Consider the following 21,839-nt stretch of genomic DNA (forward strand, 5'->3'; position numbering starts at 1 on the left):
GAATTTAGAAAGATGGTAACAATAACCCGGTGTACGAGACAGCAAAAGAGACACTGATGTATAGAACAGTCTTATGGACTCTGTGGGAGAGGGAGAGGGTGGGAAGATTTGGGAGAATGGCATTAAAACATGTAAAATATCATGTAAGAAACAAGTTGCCAGTCCAGGTTCGATGCACGATACTGGATGCTTGGGGCTAGTGCACTGGGACGACCCAGAGGGATGGTATGGGGAGGGAGGAGGGAGGAGGGTTCAGGATGGGGAACACATGTATACCTGTGGCGGATTCATTTTGATATTTGGCAAAACTAATACAATTATGTAAAGTTTAAAAATAAAATAGGAAAAAAAGAAAAAAAGTGTTTTTACTATAATCCCTTGCTAATAATTTCTTGGAAATTTATGTAAGTTACACCCACAGATTCTCTTTAATTCACATTAATGTTTACTCTAAAAAGTCTTATGCTTTGCTGTTATCAGAACTGTTCTGTTTTTTTCTTCTGATAGGTCATGCTTGCTTACATGCTTAGTAGTCCTGTTCACATATATTTTGCTGGCTTTCCTGGCTTGAAAAATGAGAATTCTCCCTGGGTCTTTTCTTATGAATGGAGGCTACATGAGTACTCTGGCAGTTCTAGGGCACAAGTGACTTTGAAATAAGAGGTTACACATTTTGGTTAGCAGCTCTACAATTTCACCCTTGAATTCCTTCAGGACTGCCAGGTGGACGCCATATGGTCCTGGTGATTTATTTACACCTCGTTTGTCAGTCAGGTTCCTGAGCACTTAACTGCATTTTCAACCCTGACCTCAGTCCTGGCAATGGAGGAGGGCAACTTGGGAAGAACTTCCTTTCTTGAGGATACTTCTTGTACCAGGAGCACCACCAACAGGTCCCCTGATTCTTCATCTCATTGTGTCTCTTTGGTGAAACAGAATAATCTCTGTGATTAGCTTTGACACTGGCATTCCTCAGTTTTATTTTTGGCTTGATTTAAGTTCCTGGGTCATTTAGTTCCTGGCCTTTTCTCCTTCCATGGCCTCTTTGAAATTTCTCCCTAGTCACACAGTGATGCTTTCCTCTTTGAGGTCTGCTATTGTGGTCCCCAGTCTCACCCCTTCTATCCTGGGAATTCTAATACTGTATTTTCAAAATATCCTGCAGGTATCTGTGGACTTGTGACTTTATAAGCTCCCCTCTTGAGTCTCCCCTTACCAATGTGTGTGCATCTCTCTCTGGCATATGGCCTTTGGGGTTTAAGGTACCCCTTGAGAAAGGCCTTGGAGGCAGGAGCAGGATGAGCTGGGCAAGGGAGGCACTGTGCATTGTACTGAGAGGCCCTTTGGCAGTGCAGATGGAGAACTGAGCTTGCTGTCCAGGTCAGGGCAAGCCCAGTTCCTGAGACTCATTCTCTGAGTCAGGATCTGTGCCCAGGGTGTACAAAGCTTCCAGCCTTGGGACCGTACCCTCTCTCCTGCAGCATGGACTGTCTTCAGACTTCCCTTCCACACCCCAGCTCCCGAAGAGCCAGAGAAGTGATTGGCTAAAGCATTCTTGCCTGCATGCTTCCTGTGATGAGGCCAGCATCTCTGCAGGACAGACTAACAGAGAAGGGGCTAAAATTGCAGTAGGAGAAATTGATTTTGGACACAGGGGAGAATTTCTAAGGAGCTCAAGTGGGAGGCTCAAGGAGGAGGTGGAACCTCTTTGAAAATATTGAGAATGTCTGTCTGTGTGACCCGAGAGGCCAACCCAGCTGAAGCAAGGGCACTGAGGGAAAGGACCTTGTGAAGATTCTAGGCTGAAGCTGCTGCTGGTCAGGATCACTTCTATGCTCCAGCAGCAAGTGCCTGATCAGGGTTGTTAAGCTAATTGTTAAATTAAAGAGACTGGGGAAGTAAATTGCTTCATGATGGGGTTTCTCTGACTATGTCCAAAGCTGATGTCATCTGTGAGTTCCTCCTGGTTGGGGGGGTGGGTATGGCGGGCAGGTCTGACACGCGTTCTAATAAACCTTCTTCAGCTGCAGCAAATCCCTGCCTCTCTGAGAGACCTGTATCCGCCATTGTGGGGAGTTCACTGCCAACTTCTCTGTGCTCCTGTTTATTGTCCGCAGTTCCTAAGCCTTACAATGATGGTATTTTAGATCATCATCATCTTAGGAATCGTGAACTCAAGTGCCCCCAGGAGCCAGACCAGTAACCTGAGACTTTTGAAGCAGGCCTATTGTAGATGGTGAGTGGAGTCTGTAAGGAAGCAGTAGGGAGTGGTGGTGACTCTGGCAGACTGGAGAGTGGTCCCTCATATCAGGGGAGCTGCAGCCACTCAGCTCCAGCTGATTGATGCCATGTGGGAATGTGAGCTCCTTGTTGCCAGATCTTGTTTCAGAGAGGATTTAAATATGAATTTTCTTTGTGAAATAGCCTTGTTTTAAAATGTTGAAACTAATTCAACTAAAAGACTTTGTGTTAGTCAAACAAAGTCCATTAGCAGGATGAGTTCAGGCTGTGGGCCTCCAGTGTACAATGTCTGATTGTGATCCAAACTGCTTATCTTACAGATGAGGAAGCAGATCCAGAGAGGTTAAGCTTTTGGCCCAAGATTACAGGGAGTCAGGATGACTGCCTGGGGTGTGTAAGTCTCTCTAGCACTCTTCTGCTTCTTGGTGCTGATTTGGGGCCAGGCGTTCTCTATGTTGGGGCAGGCCGGTTGGAGGAGACCAGACCTGGGAAGACACTATGGATGCCTCATGCCAAATTATTGCTTTTGTGAGTCACTGGAGCTCACGTGCTCCAAGTGCGGAGGATGGTTCCAGGAATTCATAGTTCCGGTAATTTTGCAGGTAGCAGCAGTGCATAGTAAGGTGTGGGGCTGGGTATTTAGGCTGCCCCCTGTTTTGGAGCTGTATCCTTGGCTGCAGTCTGTCCTTTTCTTTCCCCCAGGCACACGTGCACACATGCTGAGGCACTAGAGAAGCAGGCATATGCCACTTTCGAAGCCTTGCCCTCTATCACTCAGGTTTATACCTTGGGATTATACTAGACTGTCCCCACTCTTCCTGGATTCCTCAGCTTGGGACCACCTTTCCAGTCTGTTGCTGCTCTCCCTGTTCAGGAGTTTCGTGATATAGTGTTGGGACCATTGCAGTAGGCTTCAAGCCTGACTGCTCCTAATGCATTCTCCATTACTGTCTGATAAATCTTCAGTCTTTGGGGCATTTTCCTACTCAAAGTGGCCCTGCATCCCACTGGATAAAGTAACAGCTCCTTAACTTGGCATCTCAGTCTCCAAAGCCCTACAGCCCTGTCGTTGTCATTAGTCTGGCCTAGGTGTGGACCCAGCTCTGGCATTTACTGGCTGTGTCATCTTAGGCAGTTTTCTTGACTCCTCTGAGACTTTTCCTTCTCTGTAATAGGATGGTTTTACATAGAACTGTTTCAAGAAATAAGTGAAATCATATATATAAAGCTCTTACCCTGCCACATGTTGACTATTTAATTGAAATTTTTATTCAAGGGCCTCCAGACTCTGGTTCCAGTATTACCTGTCCCACAGCCTCAGCTCCAGCCGCTTTGAACTGCTCGGTGACCCCAGTGCCTTGGTTGTTTTCTCGTTCTCTAATATCCATCCTGTTTTGGTTTTACTGTGTGTCTACTTCACAGCATAGGTATTCGTGTCATTGACTTCCTTCCCCCACTGCATGCTCTTTGAGGGCAGAGCCTGCATTTGACACATCCTGTACCACAGTGGCACGAGAGATGCTCAGGAAATGTTTGTGAAATAGATAAATAATATCCTCAGTGGAGCAGCTGCCTACACTTGGGCTCCACGTCAGTTAGTTAATTGATAATGTATGTATTTATGATAGTTTCATGAATATTTATTGAGTCCTACTGTGTTCAGGGACGGAGAAGGCAATGGCACCCCACTCCAGTACTCTTGCCTGGAAAATCCCATGGACGGAGGAGCCTGGTAGGCTGCAGTCCATGAGGTTGCTAAGAGTCGGACACGACCGAGCGACTTCGCTTTCACTTTTCACTTTCATGCATTGGAGAAGGAAATGGCAACCCACTCCAGTGTTCTTGCCTGGAGAATCCCAGGGACAGAGGAGCCTGGTAGGAGGCCATCTATGGGGTCGCACAGAGTCGGACATGACTGAAGCAACTTAGCAGCAGCAGCAGCAGTGTTCAGGGGATTCAGTTGTAAAAGAAACAAATATAGTCTGGGTCTTCCTGAATCCTGCAGTGTAACCAGGAAATGGGCCAGTGCAGAGGCCACTGAAGTGAGTGTGGTAAGGACAGTGACAGGGTAAGGCCGGCTGTGACAAGGCAGGCACAGGATGCTACTGGTGCACCCAGCATGGGGCAGCCAACTCAGCCCTGGTCTCCTGAGGGCTTCCTGGAAGAAGAGGCGTTTCACCTGAGATGCAGAAGGATGACTGACACCTTGACTCAGGTACATGGTTTATTGTGATAAAGCGGCTCTAAGTCTCAGTTTTAAGAAAACCTTGCTTTGTTTTCATTCATTCACAAGCTCTTACAGAGATAACTTTTTGAGAACCAGGTTTTCTGAAGTGATTTGTAACCAAGGCAATGTTATCATTTTAGGTTGCTAGGGACTGGGACAAGGGTTGTTGATTGTATTCAAATTTTAAGCAACACCCAAGCTGACAGCTGTGTTGGAGAACAAAGTTTCTCCTTTCTTTAAGAGCCGGGTGGGAGATGATTCTCTTCTAATTGGGAAAAGATAATCATAGACTTTCACGCTGTCAGAGTGTGGAGATTCAGCGACTCGGTCTATTCTGTTTTTGTTTGTTGCTTGCTTGTTTTGTGGATACAGAGGCAGGACAGCTAGAAGCAGGAAATGGCTGGGGTATTTCTCTGACCCTCGTGTTGGGTCTTCTGCTTGGGTCGGGAAGAAAGACTGTAGTAGTAGACACAGTCTGCAGCTGCAGAGGAGGCAGAGATTTTTGCATTGAGGAGATGCAGAGATCTGGAACTGGGTGCAAGTCAGGAAACCTGACACCAGAGAGAGGAGACCACAGAAGAAGATAAGGCTCTCTTTGTAGACCCTGTACAAAGGAAATGTTCAAGAGGAAAGCAGGTGATTAAGAATCCTTGTGATAGAATAATCGGAAAAATTATAAATTACACTTAATGTTCCTTTGAAGTGGGCTACATTGGGACTTCATGCTTGCATCTGTTCTTTTTAAATTTTTATTTAAAAACATTTCATAAAACTGCTTTTTTTTCCACCGCAGCTAACATTTAGGACCCAGAGCCAAAGGCATCTACTGCCACCTGGTGGCAGAATACACCACCTGTGGGATTTGAAGTTGACGGGGGGTACACATTGATTGAAAACTGATTCTGCAGCCAAAATATAGAATCGTAAAGTATTAGAGTCGTTAGGGATCTTATAGATCACGTAGTTTTGCTTCTAATGAAATCCAATATCTTTTCACATAGACTCTCTTACTTGAATGCCTCCAGTAACAGGAAGCTCATGATCTTGCTCGACAGACTGTTCTGTTGTCATTCATTCTATTCTATCAGAGTATTTCTTCTTTTTATTCATGTTTCATAGGTAGAATTACCTGTTTTTATTTATCCTAGTTTTTACCTCTGGAAAAACCCAAAATAAGTTTGCTTTGTCATCTGCATTATAACCCTTCAAATATTGGAAGCAGCCTGTCTGGCTCCCCGTGATCTTGTTTTGAGGTTAAACAGTTGTAGTTCCTTCAGTCTTTATTCTGAAGTCATGCTTTTCAGGCTCCCTATAGGCATTTCTTTCCTTTAGCTGCTTTCTACTTTGTCAGTGTCCCTGCCTAATTGTGCTGCCAGGCTTCGATCCAGCACAGCGCTGCAGACTTGATCAGCTGAGTGATCCCTGGTCCTTGCAGGCTGCCTGGGCACCAGGCTTCAGATGCATTCTGGGTAGTATGAAGTAGCTTTCTGCAGTCTGACAGTGCTGACCCCTCTTACATTTGTGGTGATGGAAAACCCAAGAATTTGTGTCCTTCCCCATATTTTTGAACTTTTTTTTAAAAGCTAAAAGCAAGACTTGACTGTAAAATGAAAGCTGAGTCACATAGTTTAACACAATACATTCTCAATTTTGGATGTTACAAGTAAAGTCAAAGGCCCTTTTTACTTCATACCAACTTAATTTCTCCCTGGAGGTAGATCCTGGTAGCAGACATCAGGGACTTTCCAGACCTTTCCATGTATTTACATATATGTCTGTCTATCTGTGGAAATTTGTAAATATCTCTCTGTGTATATATGGCTGAGGTTAACATATAGGGCTTTTATATCATTTTGCAACTTTTTTTTTTTTTTCCATGCAATGACATGTCTTGAAAATCTTCCAGATAGTATTTCTCATGGTGGATATTCCATAGCTGTTTTAGCAATTCTTCTATTGTTTCTTTTTTAAATTTTTTACCATTATAAACAGTGCTGCAGTGAACATTCATGAACAAGCATGCACATAGGCAATTATTTCTCTAGGGTAGATACAAAGGATTGGAATTGCTAAGCTGAGTAATAGGTACATTTTTTAATTTTAAAATGTAGATTTCATGCATAAAGCTTGCCCTTGTTAATTTTGGCCTAGTGTTCAAATCTACTGAGATAAATTTATTTATTGATTTTGGTCATCTCTTACAGTATTAACCTCACTATACCAGTTTTGTGTCATCTGTCCATACCATCAGGCATATCTTTCATCTTGTCATCTTAGAAACTATTTTCTTTTTAAGTCAAAATGCAGCAGTCAAGGGAAGAGCTTTGTGGCTACCACCAGAGACCTGTATCCTACCCAAAGCTCACTGTATTGTCCTAATAAACACTCTTAGGGTTCTGCAATTTATCTGCAGTAATCCCACCCAGCTCTACTCTTATCCTGTTCATTTTTCACCATCTTATCTGTAAGACTGCTGTGGAGGACATTTGCCAAAGGTTTAGCAGAGATCCAGGCACATACTTTATGCTGTTCTCCTGCCCACCCACCGTCACAGGCCTGTCATGGAGGGAGATGAAGATGATACGCATTGCTCAAGATGAGAGTTGTTTAAAGTACGTGCGGGAAACACTTTAATGGGCAGTGCTTGTGTGTACCTCTGTGGAAGAGTACTTTCCATCTCAGACATACTAGGAAAACATAAACTATCTGTTATCAAATTACCCTTCTTCCATATATGTTCCCAAACCAGTTTTGGTCTCCCAGGGAGACTGTGTCTGGTGGCAGAGACATAGCAGCCTTAGTGATCGGCTCAGTGCCTTGGGTTATATTTCCAGTCTTGTTCGGAGATATACAGAGATGTAATCACATGGACACATCCACAGGTGCAGGTGCATGGACTTGACACACAACCGTGGACACGTGTTTTCTCTGTTCAGTTCTTGTAAAAGGACCTTGTCTGAGTCACAGGCCTTTTTATCTTAATCTACCTTATTCGTAAGAATGATGGAAATGATGAGGCAGGTAATTTCCAACTCACTTTTACCTGGCTTGGAAATTTGTATTTATGATATGCCCACAGACAGTCCTCAAGAGAAGAGGGATGGTGGGACCAGAGTCCTGGAGCGAGTGATGAAGCCTGCAACTCTGATGTGCAGTCACATTGCTGCAACCACAGGGCGGTGGTCCTTGGGGGCTCCCTGTTCCCCAGGCTGGGGTTTGGGAGCTCTGTTGCCCTTTTGGTGGTGGCTAGGCTTTGAATTTTCATTCAGGAAAAGAAGCTCATTTTTAGGGCATCCAGTATGGAAAACATAACCTCAAGTATCTATGATGTAATCTCCAAGGAAAAAGTTGCTTTGGCTTTTTCTTACTATAAGTAGAAATTCTATTTCCTTTTCTTTGTCAGTGGGCCTGAGCTGTCAGAGGCTTCTGGTAGAGTTACAGCCAAGTAGATCTCCAAAATCCCACAGCCATCTTTATTTGTGGGATGGGATGGTGGTGGTGTCAATTCTGGTTCAGAAAAGAAAAATAGAAGGAACAACAAACACTCCTTTTACTCTTGATGTTTCTTTTCCCTTAAGTGATAAACAAAACAAAGGTAAAAACATAGTGAGAAGTGCAGAAGGGAAGAAATGATACAAAATGAGTGAGCTGTTCCTCATTTGCATGCTGCAGTGTTCCTTTACCCTGGACACAGCACTGTGCTGGCATAGCTGCTAATGGCAGGTGGGAGTCGGGTGAAATACAAAAATGCACCAGCTATGGTCTCTGCCCATAGGAGTCTACAGTCTGGTGAAGATAGTCTGCAGACAGCATGGGTGCAATGATATGACCAGTGTTGCTCTAGGAAGATTTTGATGAATAGTACCTGGGTAAATAAACCACCCTCATAAAGAAGAATCTACCTTTTGTTTTTCATAGGTCTTGCAAAGCTACATTTATCCTTCCAATACAGGGAAAATAAATAGAATCTTATGTTCAGGGCTTCCATTGTTTGCTTCAAGTTAAACAGACCCACTCTGGGCAAACCGTATTTCCCTTCAAGAACCACTTCTTCCCTCTGGGACCTAGTGATCTCCTGCCTTGGGCAGGGCTGCACATACCCCTTGTTTTTTTCTTGAGTTACTGCTAGAAGGTAGAAATTCTGCTTTTCATACTATGAGTTCTTGGGGAGCCCCTTGGGTATCCTGCTCCTTCCTATATTTCCAGGCATAGTCCAGGATATGACATAGAGTGGGCACCTACTTAATGCTTGTTGAATAAATGAAAGCTTCCCTTCTTCTATTCCTCATTCATTCATTCGCTGAACATATGTTTATCAATTGCCTTCTCTGTGACAGGCACTAAGGGATACAGAAATGAACGGACCTGGCTGAGGAGACATACAGACAACTGGAATTACAGTCTGATGTAAAATGGATTTAATATGACACTGAGGAAGAACAGAGTACTCAGCTCAGCTGGACGGGGCAGGGAAGGCCTTCTAGAGACTAGAGAATTGCACAGATAGCTTAGATAATGACAGATAGGAGAGAATATTCCAAAGCTTGGAAGAGCACATGCAATGGACTGAAATAGCTATCTGAGATGGAGTGCGGAAGCTGGAAGTTCATAAGAATAATATTAATCATGAACATGTATATATTACTCACGGTGTGCCAGGTACTCCTTTAATGCTTTTGTATTTGTTAACTTATTTAAATGCTATCATCATCCTCATTCTACTGATAAGAAAACAGATGTACTGGAGGTGCAGTACCTTGAGCAACCTCGCACAGCTAGTCAGTGGTAGGCTGGTGTATGAAGTCTTAATGGTAATACAGCATTTAAGCTTGGGTAGGGGTTGGTCACTGCTTCCCACTGGGAATCCAGGCATGCTGCTGGATATGGACAAGCCCCTGTGATAGCACTGTGCTTGGAGAATGTCTAGTGAAGATGGTCAGGACTTCTGGTACATCCTAATTCTCACGTCTGCCTCCATCAGGCAGACAATGAGACTTCCCTTTGTTGCTGTAGATGGTTCATTGTGTCTTGTCCTCTGTGAACAGACTGAAGAGCAGAGGGTCCTCAACTTCCTAGGGAGAATGGGCCTGGGCCAACAAAGAATAAACTGTGTATGGCCAGATCGCAGCCTCCACGGTGGACTCCCATCCCTAGTGAGGGAGAGGGGGAGAGAAGAAGGAGAACTGGTATAAAGACCTCTACCCACAAGCTGGATACCCTCTCCCGGTGCTTGGCCACTGGATGTGGCTGTCAGGGCTACAGGTGGTGAGGGATGGGTGAGGAAGAAGATTTTAATTGGTCACCATTAGGCCCCTAGAGAATGGGCCTGAAAAGAGGTGGAGGTATTGCTTCTGCTTGCTTTCTTCCCGTTTTGGAATTGAGTGATCCACCCCAAAGCTGAGTGCCCCACAGGCCTTATGCAGCCCCTCCCTGTGGCAGATTGTGACCCTTCCTCCAAACTCGCTCAGGCAGACCCTGCTCAGAGGGTTGTCCTTGCAGCCTCCTCACAGCCTGCTGCCACTTGCTCAGGAAAAGTGCAGGAACTGCACGTTGGTGCTTGGAAAAATTAATGCTTTCAAGATGAGCTCCATACAGCCTTAGCACGTCTGTCTCTCTCTCACCAGCTGAAAAGCAAAGAAGCATTCTTAGACAATTACTCCCCGAGGGAGCCCAAAGACTGGCTTTGTTTATTGAGTGTTTTTAGTTACAACACGTGAAGTTCTGAGATTTTTTTGGCTTTGGGTTTTTCTGGTTTTGGTTGTGGGGATAGAGAAGATGAGTGAATTCCCAACAAACAGGGCACTTGGACTGTTCACAATTGTGAAGGCATCTTCTTATGTGGACACAGCTGCGTGTCCTCGGGTCAAGGAACTCGGTAAGACCTGACAGATGGAACTCAGTCTCTGGGCTGGCACTGTACCTGGATGTTTGGAGCCTTCTATCTGCAGCTGTTTGGGACTCCTTCCCCTTCCTCAGGCTCTCCTTGCTTTCACCCTGTCTTCTGATAGACACAGCCACAGTCAGCTGTCACCTCCCTTCACCCTCAGCCTCCCTTCCGTCCTCACCCCCTAAGTGACAACACTCCCAGTAGAGACAGTGGTTTGAGAGTATCCGTGTCGGTGAGTCAGAGCCCACTGTTCAAGGGCAAGGATGGCAGACTTGCCCGTCTGCCTGCCACGGCTCTTCCAGCCTCATCTTGGCAGCATCACTAATTGGCAGTGCCGCTCTTTCCACATCCATCCTGTCTGTGGCCTCAGTGGTGTTTGTTTTTTAACTACATAGTCTCAAAGATATGTATTGATACAAGGGGAAGATAGTAGCTGTTTAACACAAGCTCTGGACAATTACTGCCTCTGACCAGAGCTGGAACTTGATATGAAACATAGTTGCCATCTCTGACCAAAGTCCCACAAGGTGTCTAAGTGGCTGATGACTGAGTGGGCTGAGAAGAGGTGGGTTGTACTGAGTGCTCGCTGAGGTCACAAAGCACCTAGCCCATCCCTGTGGTGAACAAGGAGTGGTGCGAAGTGTGGGATGAACTGCCTTTGCCAGTCAGGGAATGGGTGCATGAGTCCAGGGACTCGGTTCCGATGGCCTGTGGGTTCTCTGTGGATCATCTCACATTCAGGACCCTGTGAGTGAGAAGTGAAGGAACTTGCTGTCCTGGCCCTGAGGGAGCTCTCATTTTTCATAAAAAGCCTGAGCTGCTACTTCAGTCAGCCTAAATGCTTTCAAAATTACCAAAGTAATGAACGCTTATGGTAAAAAGTTATAAGGATATAAAACTGCGTAAAATATAATTCTCTAACCACTTACTCCCATCTCCTAGGGATAATCACTGTTAGCAGTTTGGTAAATGTCCTACCGGAACTCCTTTTCTATGCACATACTCATAGTGTCTATGTGTGTATTTATATTCTATCTTTTCTCACAAAAAAATGGACTAGTACAAATTATTTCAAATTATCTTGCAAATTTTTTCTCCCACACATACAATATATCATGGACATCCTTAAATTGTCACTATATATAAAACTCCTTGGAGAAGGCAATGGCACCCCACTCCAGTACTCTTGCCTGGAAAATCCCATGGACAGAGGAGCCTGGTAGGCTGCAGTTCATGAGGTCGCTAAGAGTCGGACACGACTGAGCGACTTCACTTTCACTTTTCACTTTCATGCATTGGAGAAGGAAATGGCAACCCACTCCAGTGTTCTTGCCTGGAGAATCCCAGGGACGGGGGAGCCTGGTGGACTGACATCTATGGGGTCGCACAGAGTCGGACATGACTGGAGCGACTTAGCAGCAGCAGCAGCAGCATAAAACTCCTTGTCCTTTATACTGGTTTCAAAGTGTAATGTAGATTGTATCAATAATTATATCAGTTTATTTTACTAGTTCCTTATTGTTGGATTTCTAGGTTATCTCCAGTTTTTTCTTGCTAGTTTTTACAGAATATACTGAAGCATTTTTGTAATTGTGAGAGTTTTATAAGTAGAATTGCTGGAATTGAAGGTTGTGCACTTTATAAATGTTGATAGGTACTGCCAAATTAATTTCTAAAACCACTGTATCAATATACTCTTCTGCCATGTTATGTATATATATTTTCCAATCTGATAGGTGAAATATGGCCTGCTTTTATGCTTTTATTTGCATTTCCCTGATCATTAGTAGTAGAAGTTAGCATCTTTTTACTTTTTATCGATCATTTGTGTTTCTTCTTTTGTAAATTTCCTGTTCATGTTCTTGACTCATTTTTATAGTAGGTTTACCTTTTTCTTTCTGTTTTTTTGAGAGCTCTTTGTAAATTTGAGATCTTAATCTTTTATGTAATGTTTTGTTGCAATGCAGCATATATTTGTCTCCTAGATTATCTTTTAATGTTGTTCATGTTTTTATAATTTTATATATTCCTTTCTCCTCCTGAAGACTTAAAAAATCTGTGAATATAATACATTCATATTGCTCAAAAATCAGTACAGGATCAAATATGACCTTATGCCTATCTACCTAATCCACTCCTTCCATAGGTAACTATCAGTGTTATTTCTTGTGAATCCTTCCAGTGCTCCTTTTTGAAAATATAGGCAAATCTGAATCTGTACTTATTATACCATTTTATTATCGAAATTGGGTTAATACTAGCTTCGTTGTTCTATACCTTGCATTTTTAGCCCAATAGTATGTTTAGAAGATATTTTCGTATCTATTTGTGGAAAACTATCATTTTTAACAATTGCCGAGATATACACCTCAGTGGGCTTTAGACTTTTTTTGCTTATGTATGCCCTAAAAGAATATTGAAAACTATATATTCCCCTCATACATCTAAGTTGACATTAAACATTTTTTTAAACCATAAGTTTAAGTGGTTGCAAATAAAATGTTTTCTAGCACATTGTAGATTATAAACAGGCTTTAAATATGTTTTCTTAAAAATCTGGGAGCTGCAAATTTAGTGAATTGGAAAAGGTATCTCTCATTGTCAAAACAAGTAGCCAAATCAGATATATTTACTTCCTGTAGAGAAAATCTGTCTCTTTTTTTTTTTAAATGCAAGCAAGCAAGTTAATTAGACATCCCTATGACAATTCTGCCTTCAGAATTCAAATTCTAAGATAGGTAGATAGGTAGACAGACAGGTATGGTCCTGAGACTAGACGTGCTTTTATCTTCAAGATGAAATAAGGTACAGTCCTTTTCAATACTTCCTTGTGATATCAGCCAGTCTTGTGGCTTTAACTTGTCTCCAATCACCAATGACCCCCACCTTCATTTATCTTTACACTGTGACAAACCACCCGCAGTCTTAGTGACTTACACCAACAATTTACCATTTCCCTGATCGTGAGGACCGAGTAGGCAGTTCTGCTTTACGTGTGTCTGTCATGGTGCTGGAAAGGCAGGAAGCTCTAAAGTGACCTCACTCGTGGATGGCAGCTGGCATGGGTGGGGCTGAGACTGACTAGCTGGGCTTCTCAGCCTGGGTCCTAGGTTCTCCTTCATGTGGTCTTCCCATGTGGCTTGGTCTTCTCTCAGCATGGCAGCTAGACTCCAAGAACAGTTACATTTATTCTTGACTCCATTATCTTAAAATGTTCTTTAAAAAGTTAGGTACAGTTCAAGGGTCAAAATTCAAAAGGTTTAAAATGATATTCAGTGAGAAGTATTCCTTTCAATACTGTTCTCCATCCCCTGTTCTCCTTAGGTGACTTGTATATTCCTTCAGAGATTAAAAAATGCATATATGTGTGTTGAGCTTTGTGTCTTGCCTAGGAAAAACTTCCTACCCTAAGACTGTCCGTTTTTCTTCTTGGAGTTTTATAGTAGTTGTTTTTTGACATGGATATCTTTAGGCTTTCCTGTATGCATGCTGTGAGGTCAGGCTTGATGGACTTTTAGGGAAGCCAAATCATTGGCATTTACTACACGGAAACTATATCAAGGAACTCCAAAAAGTTTTCCACCTCCTCAGTACTGAGAGTCATCCACATATTTCATGTGGACATAGTCAAAGGACTTTTTCTAATTGACTCTCTCTTGGATCTTTGCAACCTGTGTTAGGGCAGAGGGAAGAAGCCAGATGAGCTGGGGCATTTGGGCAAGTAAGATGTAGGAATCTGCCCCTCCTTGAAGGGCCGGTGGAGAGCTGGGGGATTTGGAGTCCTAACTTGTCCCTAACTCAGCACTTCACAAGGTCCACTTGGCTTACAGCTATCCTCAGAGGCAAAACTAACATTGTCCTTTTTGTTATAAGCTGGTGTATTTGTCCATTTGGATCCCATGGATTGCTAAGTTCAACTGGCATAAGCTTGTTGCCTATTGTAGGAGAATGCACCTGCTGTGTTAGGTACAGTACTTAATATTTCATACATGTTACTTTGTTTTTCCCTCGTGCAGGTTGTTCAGATTTTGTAAGGTCAGCTTTATCTTCATCCAAAAGATGAAGAAACTGAGATTTAGGGAAGTTAAGTGATTTGCCTCAAGCTGCTGCTGCTGCTGCTGCTAAGTCGCTTCAGTCGTGTCCGACTCTGTGCGACCCCATAGACGGCAGCCCACCAGGCTCCCCCGTCCCTGGGATTCTCCAGGCAAGAACACTGGAGTGGGTTGCCATTTCCTTCTCCAATGCATGAAAGTGAAAAGTGAAAGTGAAGTCGCTCAGTCGTGTCCGACTCTTAGTGACCCCATAGACTGCACCCCACCAGGCCCCTCCGTCCATGGGATTTTCCAGGCAAGAGTACTGGAGTGGGTTGCCATTGCCTTCTCTGGCCTCAAGTTACTAGTCAGTTAGAAAAAGACTTGTGATTTGAACTCAGTTGGTCTGATTCAGCTCAGGCCCTTTCCTAACTTTAGCAGGCTTCATATTAACTGGATAAACAGATCATACAGGGATTAGTTCTAGAATTTATGGGAATTGGTTATTTTTAAGAACCATAAGCAGAATTTATTTCATGAAAAGTAAAGTGATCATGGCAATTGATTCTTTCTTTTTAAAAATAAGAGTCAAGGAAGAGAGAATTCAAATTGGCTAGTGTGCTTGTGTGTGTGTGTGTGTGTGTGTGTGTGTGTGTGTGTGTCTTTTGGGGTGGGTGTCAGGGCATTCCAGTGAGTCAAATATTCAGATGTAATAGTGGATTGCATTATGGAACAAACACGAATTATACATTTTCCAAAAAATAAAAACCCAACAATTATATAAAAAAAAGTTTAGTTCTAGATATATGCTAGTCAAAATTTAGTATTTGTTTGATGATACAGTGGGCTCTTTTTGATCCTGTTGAACTTCATATTCAAGATTATCAACCGCAGTTGTCGTAGTCTGGTGTATTTGTATCTGACTTTCCTGGGCGGATATGCTGAGGGGTCTGTTTGGAAAAGCTCTCAGTGGATGGAGAAGGCGTGGGATGAAGAGAGAAGGGAGAGGATTCTCGACACTAAGGGCTCCCCACAGGTTGAGTGAGGCATGAGATTTCAGCTGTGGTGACTGACATCTTTAAGTTTTTCTAAATCAATAAACTGTGGCAATTGAGAGGAGGGAGGAAGAGTTAAGAGAAACCAAATGTTGGGGGGGCAAAAGGCCCCCAAACCTAAGGACCCTTAGGTCACTGAGTCACACCACCTTGATTGATGGGTGAAGAAGCTGCTGTTAGTAGAGGGATTAGGGAGGCACCCCTGCCAGGTGTGAGGGAAACAGAGGAGGCAATAATAAACTCTTGGATTTCTGGGCTTCTGGGATCAGGTTCTGAGGTGTCCATTCTGTTTATTGTTTTATTGTTTTCCTCAAGAAGAACTACTTTATAATTTAGGGGTTTGGAGAGGGCAGTCAACTATGTTCTTTCTGGGTAGGAAGGTGGGGGATTACGGGATGAATGAGGTAGGCAAAGGAGGCACCGGGTTCCTTGAGTTGCCTTCATCAGGTCACCCAATAGCACGTGCCCATGGAGCTAGGGAAGAGAGTCATGGACCCTCCTCCTTGCCCCCAACACACCCTACCCCTGCTGCTTATCCAAGGCCTGGACTTCCACTCCCCTTCCTTTTTTTTTTTAAATATTGAATAAATTTACTTGTCATTCTGGATCATAATTTGTACAAATTAAGCTTTTTGACTTTATGTATATATATGTATACCGACTCTTTGCAATCCCATGGGCTATACAGTCTATGGAATTCTCCAGGCTAGAGTACTGGAGTGGGAAGCCTTTCCCTTCTCCAGGGGATCTTCCCAACCCATCCATCGAACCCAAGTCTCCCAAATTGCAGGCAGATTCTTTACCTGCTGAGCCACAGGGGAAGGCCAAGAATACTGGAGTGGGTAGCCTATCCTTTCTCCAGCAGATCTTCCCAACCCAGGAATCGAACCAGGGTCTCCTGCATTGCAGGTGGATTCTTTACCAACTGAGCTATCAGGGAAGACTATACACACACACACACACACACACACAAATCCTCAAAAAAAAAAAATTTAGCATTCCCAGTGATGGTAGAAATATACTATTTTTTCCCAATTCCCTTTTTAAAAAGTTGATATTATAGTTGACATACAACAGTGCATTATATTAGTTTCAGGTGTGCAACATAATGATTTGTATATGCTGTGAAATGATCACCACAGTAATTCTAGTTAGCATCTATCACCACACATAGTTACAGATTTTTTTCCTAGATGAGAACTTTTAAGACCTACTTTCTCAGCACCTTTCGTGTATACAGCACAGTGTTCTTACCTGCAGCCTTACCACGCTGTGCGTTGCACCCCCATGACTTGTGTATTTACTATAGCTGGGTGTTTGTGCCTTTTGACCCGCTTGCCCCACTCTCCGTTGCCCACCTCTGGCAAACTATCAGTCTGTTCTATTTATAAGCTTGTTTGTTTTTGTTCTTTGTTTTCTTTCCTTTGATCTAGGGCATTATCTTTTGCCAAAATGTAAATACTCCCAGAGGGTCTGAATACTAAGCTCTCCTTGTGCAGACCTTAGAGGGGTTGAGATTATTTATCATAATACTTTTTACAGGCCCAGGATGGGTGAGCTTTGAAAAGGCATGAGGGCACGGCTTGGTTTTTGGGGCCAGGGGTGGCATGCTATGGAAGGAGAGTCAGGGCCACACGGGTTCTGGCGATTGGTGGGGGAGGAATAAGTGCTCTGGGGAGGTGTCCAGAAGGGACTACATTTCCCTGACTTAGCGATTTGGTGTAGAGCCCAGTGTGGGGAAGGGCTGTGTGACGTTTCCAAGAGCTGAGGCTCCCCCAGTCGAGGGAGCGTTAATGATCCCAGAGGAGGTCGGAGGTGAACACGGATGAAAGCCACACAAAAGCAGGGCAAGGCAGGCTAATGAGCTTCCGCCTTTAGCTCCTGCCACCCGGCCTGATATTTGAGGTGACATTTAAAGCCATTGTACAGATGAATGCTCTCTGGAGCCTGTGGAGAGAGGAGCCTGATTCTCAGCCTCCTGGCTGGCAGCTCCTCAGCCCTGCAGTCTGGGACCCTCTACTGGGCCTTGAAGGCCCCTTACCTTCCAGGAGACTCTTCTAACTCCGCACTCCGAGGGTGTGTTGGGAAACAGGGTACACTCTAGAATTTAACTGGAATAGCTCAGTGAAGTAAGAGAGGAGAGCAGGGATGGAAGCAGACAGATCCCCATTTCAGACTCATCTGAGGAGCTGGTTTAAAATGCAGGCCTTGGGGAGTGAGACCGAGTTACCTGCCTGGATAACCAACCCTCTAAGGTGATTCTGCTGCCCATTAAACTTTGAGAACCTCAGAGATAGAGAATGAACGAGGTTAGCTGGAAAAGGCCTCTTGGGAGAAGTGGGCTTGAATTTCAGTGTGACAGGTGATAACCTGTCTTAGGTGCTGGCCTCAGGTGTGGACCTAGGAAACCTGTTCACCTGGGGACACTCAGCTCTCACAGGAGAGACGGGCCGGTGTCCGTCCCATCCATGGACAGCATTGCTGAGAATGTGTTGTCACAGGGCTTTACTTCTCCATTTGGGTGCTCATTGCCAAGGGGACAGAAGTGGTGTGGGAGGTGGCTGAGGATGGTGTCTGCTGGAGTGTGTGATACATGTTGCAACTGAAGTACAGCTTGCAGGGCAAAATGGCAGCCTGGTGGAGCCCACTTCCTCGGGCAGAGATAGTCTTCGCTCTGCTATGCAGACTAGCAACACTACCACCTTCCCTGGTGAGCTAGCCCGTGTGTCCCACAAGCCAGCCAGTGCCACTGTGGGAACAGTGGTCATCATCCCAGGAGATGGGTGGGAAAGCTCTGGGACATGACTGCTTCTCCCCTCCCTCCGTGCTGCTTGCCTTCTGCTCCATACACTTGTGCTGGCTCTATCTGATTGGGAACACAGTGTTTCCATGTTGGGGCGGGCGGATAGCAGGAGAAAGAACAGTGCCACGTAGGAAGAAGGAACAGGGAAGAGAAGGGAACACATCCATGTTCTGGTGATCGTCCAGACAGGCATCAGCCCTCTGGGATGGATGGGTTGTTGCTGGCCTGGAGATGCTCCTTGCTTCTGAGAATGGGTCCCCGTAGCACCAGCCAGGTGGGTTGCAGGAACCATGCCAACAGGAATGACCATGCTTGCTCCGACCGTGATGAAAGAAGGATCGGCCACAGGAGTATTGTTTAAGACAAAGCAACAACAACAACAAAACCTAATAAGGCCCCTTCCTGGCCAATATCCCGTCCATTCTAATTGCACTGCAGCTAAATGGCAACTGTGACAGCCTCTTGGAACATTGTATTCATCTTCTGAAGGGGCTGCATTGAAGCAGGCTTATGAGGCTCTGTGGGAGTTGGAGAAATGAGCAGTGGTGGACCGAGGAGCTCCCGGGAGCCCAGCGTGATGGGCTGAAGCCAATCTTTAGTGAAATTGCTGGCTGGATGGGTTCCTCCTGGGCCTGACCCCACAGGTGACGCTTATGTTCTTATGTTTACAGTTTGTGGGGGCAGCGCTTGCACCCATGTTGTTAACATCTTTATTCCCCCTCTGTCTTTGAAAACGAAGCTGTGTGGAATGTTTGGCACTTGATTACTGGAAGGAGGGGAACAGGGCCAGCTGCCTTCTCCAGGCCCGAGAATGGGACGTGGTAGAGTAGCATTAACCCCGTCAGAGTATTCTAGTTCACACAGCTCCCACACGGTCACTGGGACTTTCTGCCTCACAGGCAGGTGCTCTTTTCAAAGCCTATCTCTGTCTGGGTCTCCTCAGACCCAGGTGGGAGCCATGTGTGCATGCTTCCCATCTCGGATTTCTCCCCAGTAGGGTTGGACAGAGCCATTTTTGGCATTCTTATTTGGAGACTGCTCTTCCTCGGCAGCCAGAAGCCCGGAGCCAAAGAAAAAGATGAAAGGCTGTCACTCAGTAAGAGGCCACACGCAGGCCCCCTCCTGAGCCTGTGCTTATGGCCTGTCGGCACTGCCCTAGGGTCCTGCCCTACTGTGAGGGCCTCCACCTCTTTATGAAAAACATCACACTTCCCCAGAGAACAATCCAGAGCCACAGAAACACTTTGGGAGAGATAGATGGCACACACTTCTTCAGCCCAGCCACCAACTAGGTATTTGACCATAAGTCAGTTATTTAACCTCTTGGCATGTGGGTTTTCCCTTATGTACACTGGGGAAAGTGAGTCCCATCCTACAGACCTCACAGGGTGGCTCAGAGGCCCGAGGGAGAAGATGGATGTGAAAGTTCTTTGTGAGCTTGAAAAGTACTGGCCACACCTGAATGATGGAGCCTGCTATTCGTGAAGGAGGGGGAGGCTAAGGGTCAGTGCACTTCTCTCTGGAGAGAGAGGAGGAGGGGTGTGCATTCTTGTGTTAACTACAGGCTGGAGTCTTGTCCATTTAAGGTAATAGTAAAATAACTCTAGGAGAGCCGGTGAGGTAGCTTCTGGGTGGCGGGGTGTGCTCGGTCCCAGTGCTGCTCTTCATGAAGGAGCCACGATGCCGTGGTGGAGCAGGGGCAGGGCCAGCCTGGAGGAGACGTGGCTCTGCTGCCTTCTCCCTCTCCCTCCTAGCTCCTGCCCTAGGCCAGGCCTCCTCCTCAGTCTGAATTCTGTCAGAATCTGCAGCCTGTGTCATCTTGGAAGCCTGAGCCTCCAGGAAGAGCTGACGCTGAGGAGGCCTGCTCCTGCCGGCTTCCAGATGGAGACCAGGAGGCCTGGGAGGCCAGCATTTCTACTGGAACAGTGAGAAGACATTGCTGGCATGGCCTGGGCTGCGCGAAAGCAGCGATGCATGTGCACATGGCTGCTGGGTAGTTTTTAGGCTTGGAGTCCAAAGTGGTTCTGGACCTGGGGTCCTCTTGACTTCACTTATGCAAACAGGACTTCTGGTCACCTGGGAGCACAGCCTCACTGGGTCAGCAGCCAGCATCCTGTAAAACGGGTTCCCAGCAATACAAGGCCAGGGTGCCTGTCATTCTTCCACAGGCTTTAGGTGGTGCCCAGGGACTGAGGCCTTTGTAGTCCACTCCTTTTCCTAACTTAAAAAACAAAACCATGTGGCGTGCACAGACATTTGCCTCTTCACTCATTCAGTTAGTAAATACTTAGGCACTTGCAAAGTTCAAGACTCTTCAAGGTTCAGTGATGATCACAGAGGACATCCTGTCTTCATGGAGTTTGTGGCTGAGTCAGGAGATGGGAAGGAGGACCAGGGAAGGCCGCCTGACTCTGTGGCTATGTGTTGGTAAAACCAGGAAGACTTGGCCACAGTGAATACTTGGCCGTAGGATGGCCATGCTCTGGACAGGAAGACCAGGAGCCATTCACACAGAGGTGGGAAAGCATGGGATGTAAGGGCTATGGGAGCTGAGGATCTGGCTAGAGGAAGAGGGGTTGGAGCAGAAGGGGGAAGGAGCCCTTGAGCACCACCATTCACCACGTGCTGGACCAGAGATTTTAGGTCCTTCCCTTCTTGGGAACCTCACAACAGCTCAGTGAAGCAAATACTCTTCTTTCTAGTTCCCAGAGGAGGAAGCTGGGTTGGAGTAAAGTGATCAAGGCCAGGCAACTGTTAAGTGGTAGCAGGATTTGAGCCCATATCCATGTGACTGGAGTCCATGCTCTCTCTACTCTAACAGAGGATCCACAAAGGGAGATGGAGTCTGTGGCCTTTTTCTGACCACATGGGTCCAGCAGCCTTGGGCCTGGGGTGCCTGTGGTTTCCACGGAATAAGGCAGTGAGGCTCTGGCTCTTGTAGGCTGGCCTCAGAGTCCAGGATGTCTGAGTTCCTGGCTTCCTATCCCTGTCTCCTGTTAGAAGAGCCACTGGCCTTTGGCATGGGAGGCAGGGGAAGCCAGGATGGCAGGAGATCCTGGAATGACATCTAAAATATGACCTTGACTGTGCAGTTTCATTCCCAAGACCACTTCTCTGCTCCCTTCTTTGTGAAGGTGCTCCCTGGTGCCCTCCCCTGCGTCTCTTGACCTCCCTTTGGGCCCCTGCAGGCTCGGTCTGCACCAGGCGGCAGTGTTCCGCACTTGTTCCTTTGTTGCTGTGAAACAGGCTCCCGGCACAGTCAGCCTCTGTGTGGGAGGATTGGTGGCTGTCTTCGCAGGCAGGCATTTGCTTCGAGCAGGCTGCGCGCAAGCCTAGCGTCAAGAAATTCCGGCCTCCTCAAGTTGGCGGTGGTGGGACGAGGCTCTGCTGAGGGGACTGGCTGTGAAGGATGAGTTCAGGGGGGGATGACGGACCGTTTCTGGGAACAGTGGTATCTTTGGTATCTCCGCTTGCTCCGGCTGCTGGATCGAGGTATTCCTGGGATGGGGGGTGGCGAGAATGGACATGAGAATGTGTGTGCATGCGTGTGTGTGTATAAGAGACAGAAGCAGAAGGCATGCATATACACACAGCT

The 21,839-nt window shown here is 45.7% G+C and overlaps 1 protein-coding gene across 23 annotated transcripts in view; it reads left to right on the forward strand.

Annotated features, from left to right (window-relative positions):
• KALRN (kalirin RhoGEF kinase) overlaps window positions 1-21,839 on the forward strand; it is a 692,612-nt gene that overhangs the window by 44,574 nt on the left and 626,199 nt on the right. For 2 of the 23 annotated variants that reach the window (XM_027536344.1, XM_027536361.1), the window contains exon 1: window positions 21,508-21,736. The exons of 19 other annotated variants lie outside the window; for them this stretch is intronic. In XM_027536344.1, coding sequence (XP_027392145.1) covers window positions 21,670-21,736 — 67 coding nt within the window. In that variant the 5' untranslated portion in view covers window positions 21,508-21,669. Of the gene's footprint in view, window positions 1-21,507; window positions 21,737-21,839 lie in introns of those variants that run through there. 2 more of the 23 variants (XM_027536204.1, XM_027536222.1) reach the window with 2 other exon arrangements.

Source organism: Bos indicus x Bos taurus, chromosome 1, assembly GCF_003369695.1.
Source record: "Bos indicus x Bos taurus breed Angus x Brahman F1 hybrid chromosome 1, Bos_hybrid_MaternalHap_v2.0, whole genome shotgun sequence".
NCBI lineage: Eukaryota > Metazoa > Chordata > Mammalia > Artiodactyla > Bovidae > Bos > Bos indicus x Bos taurus.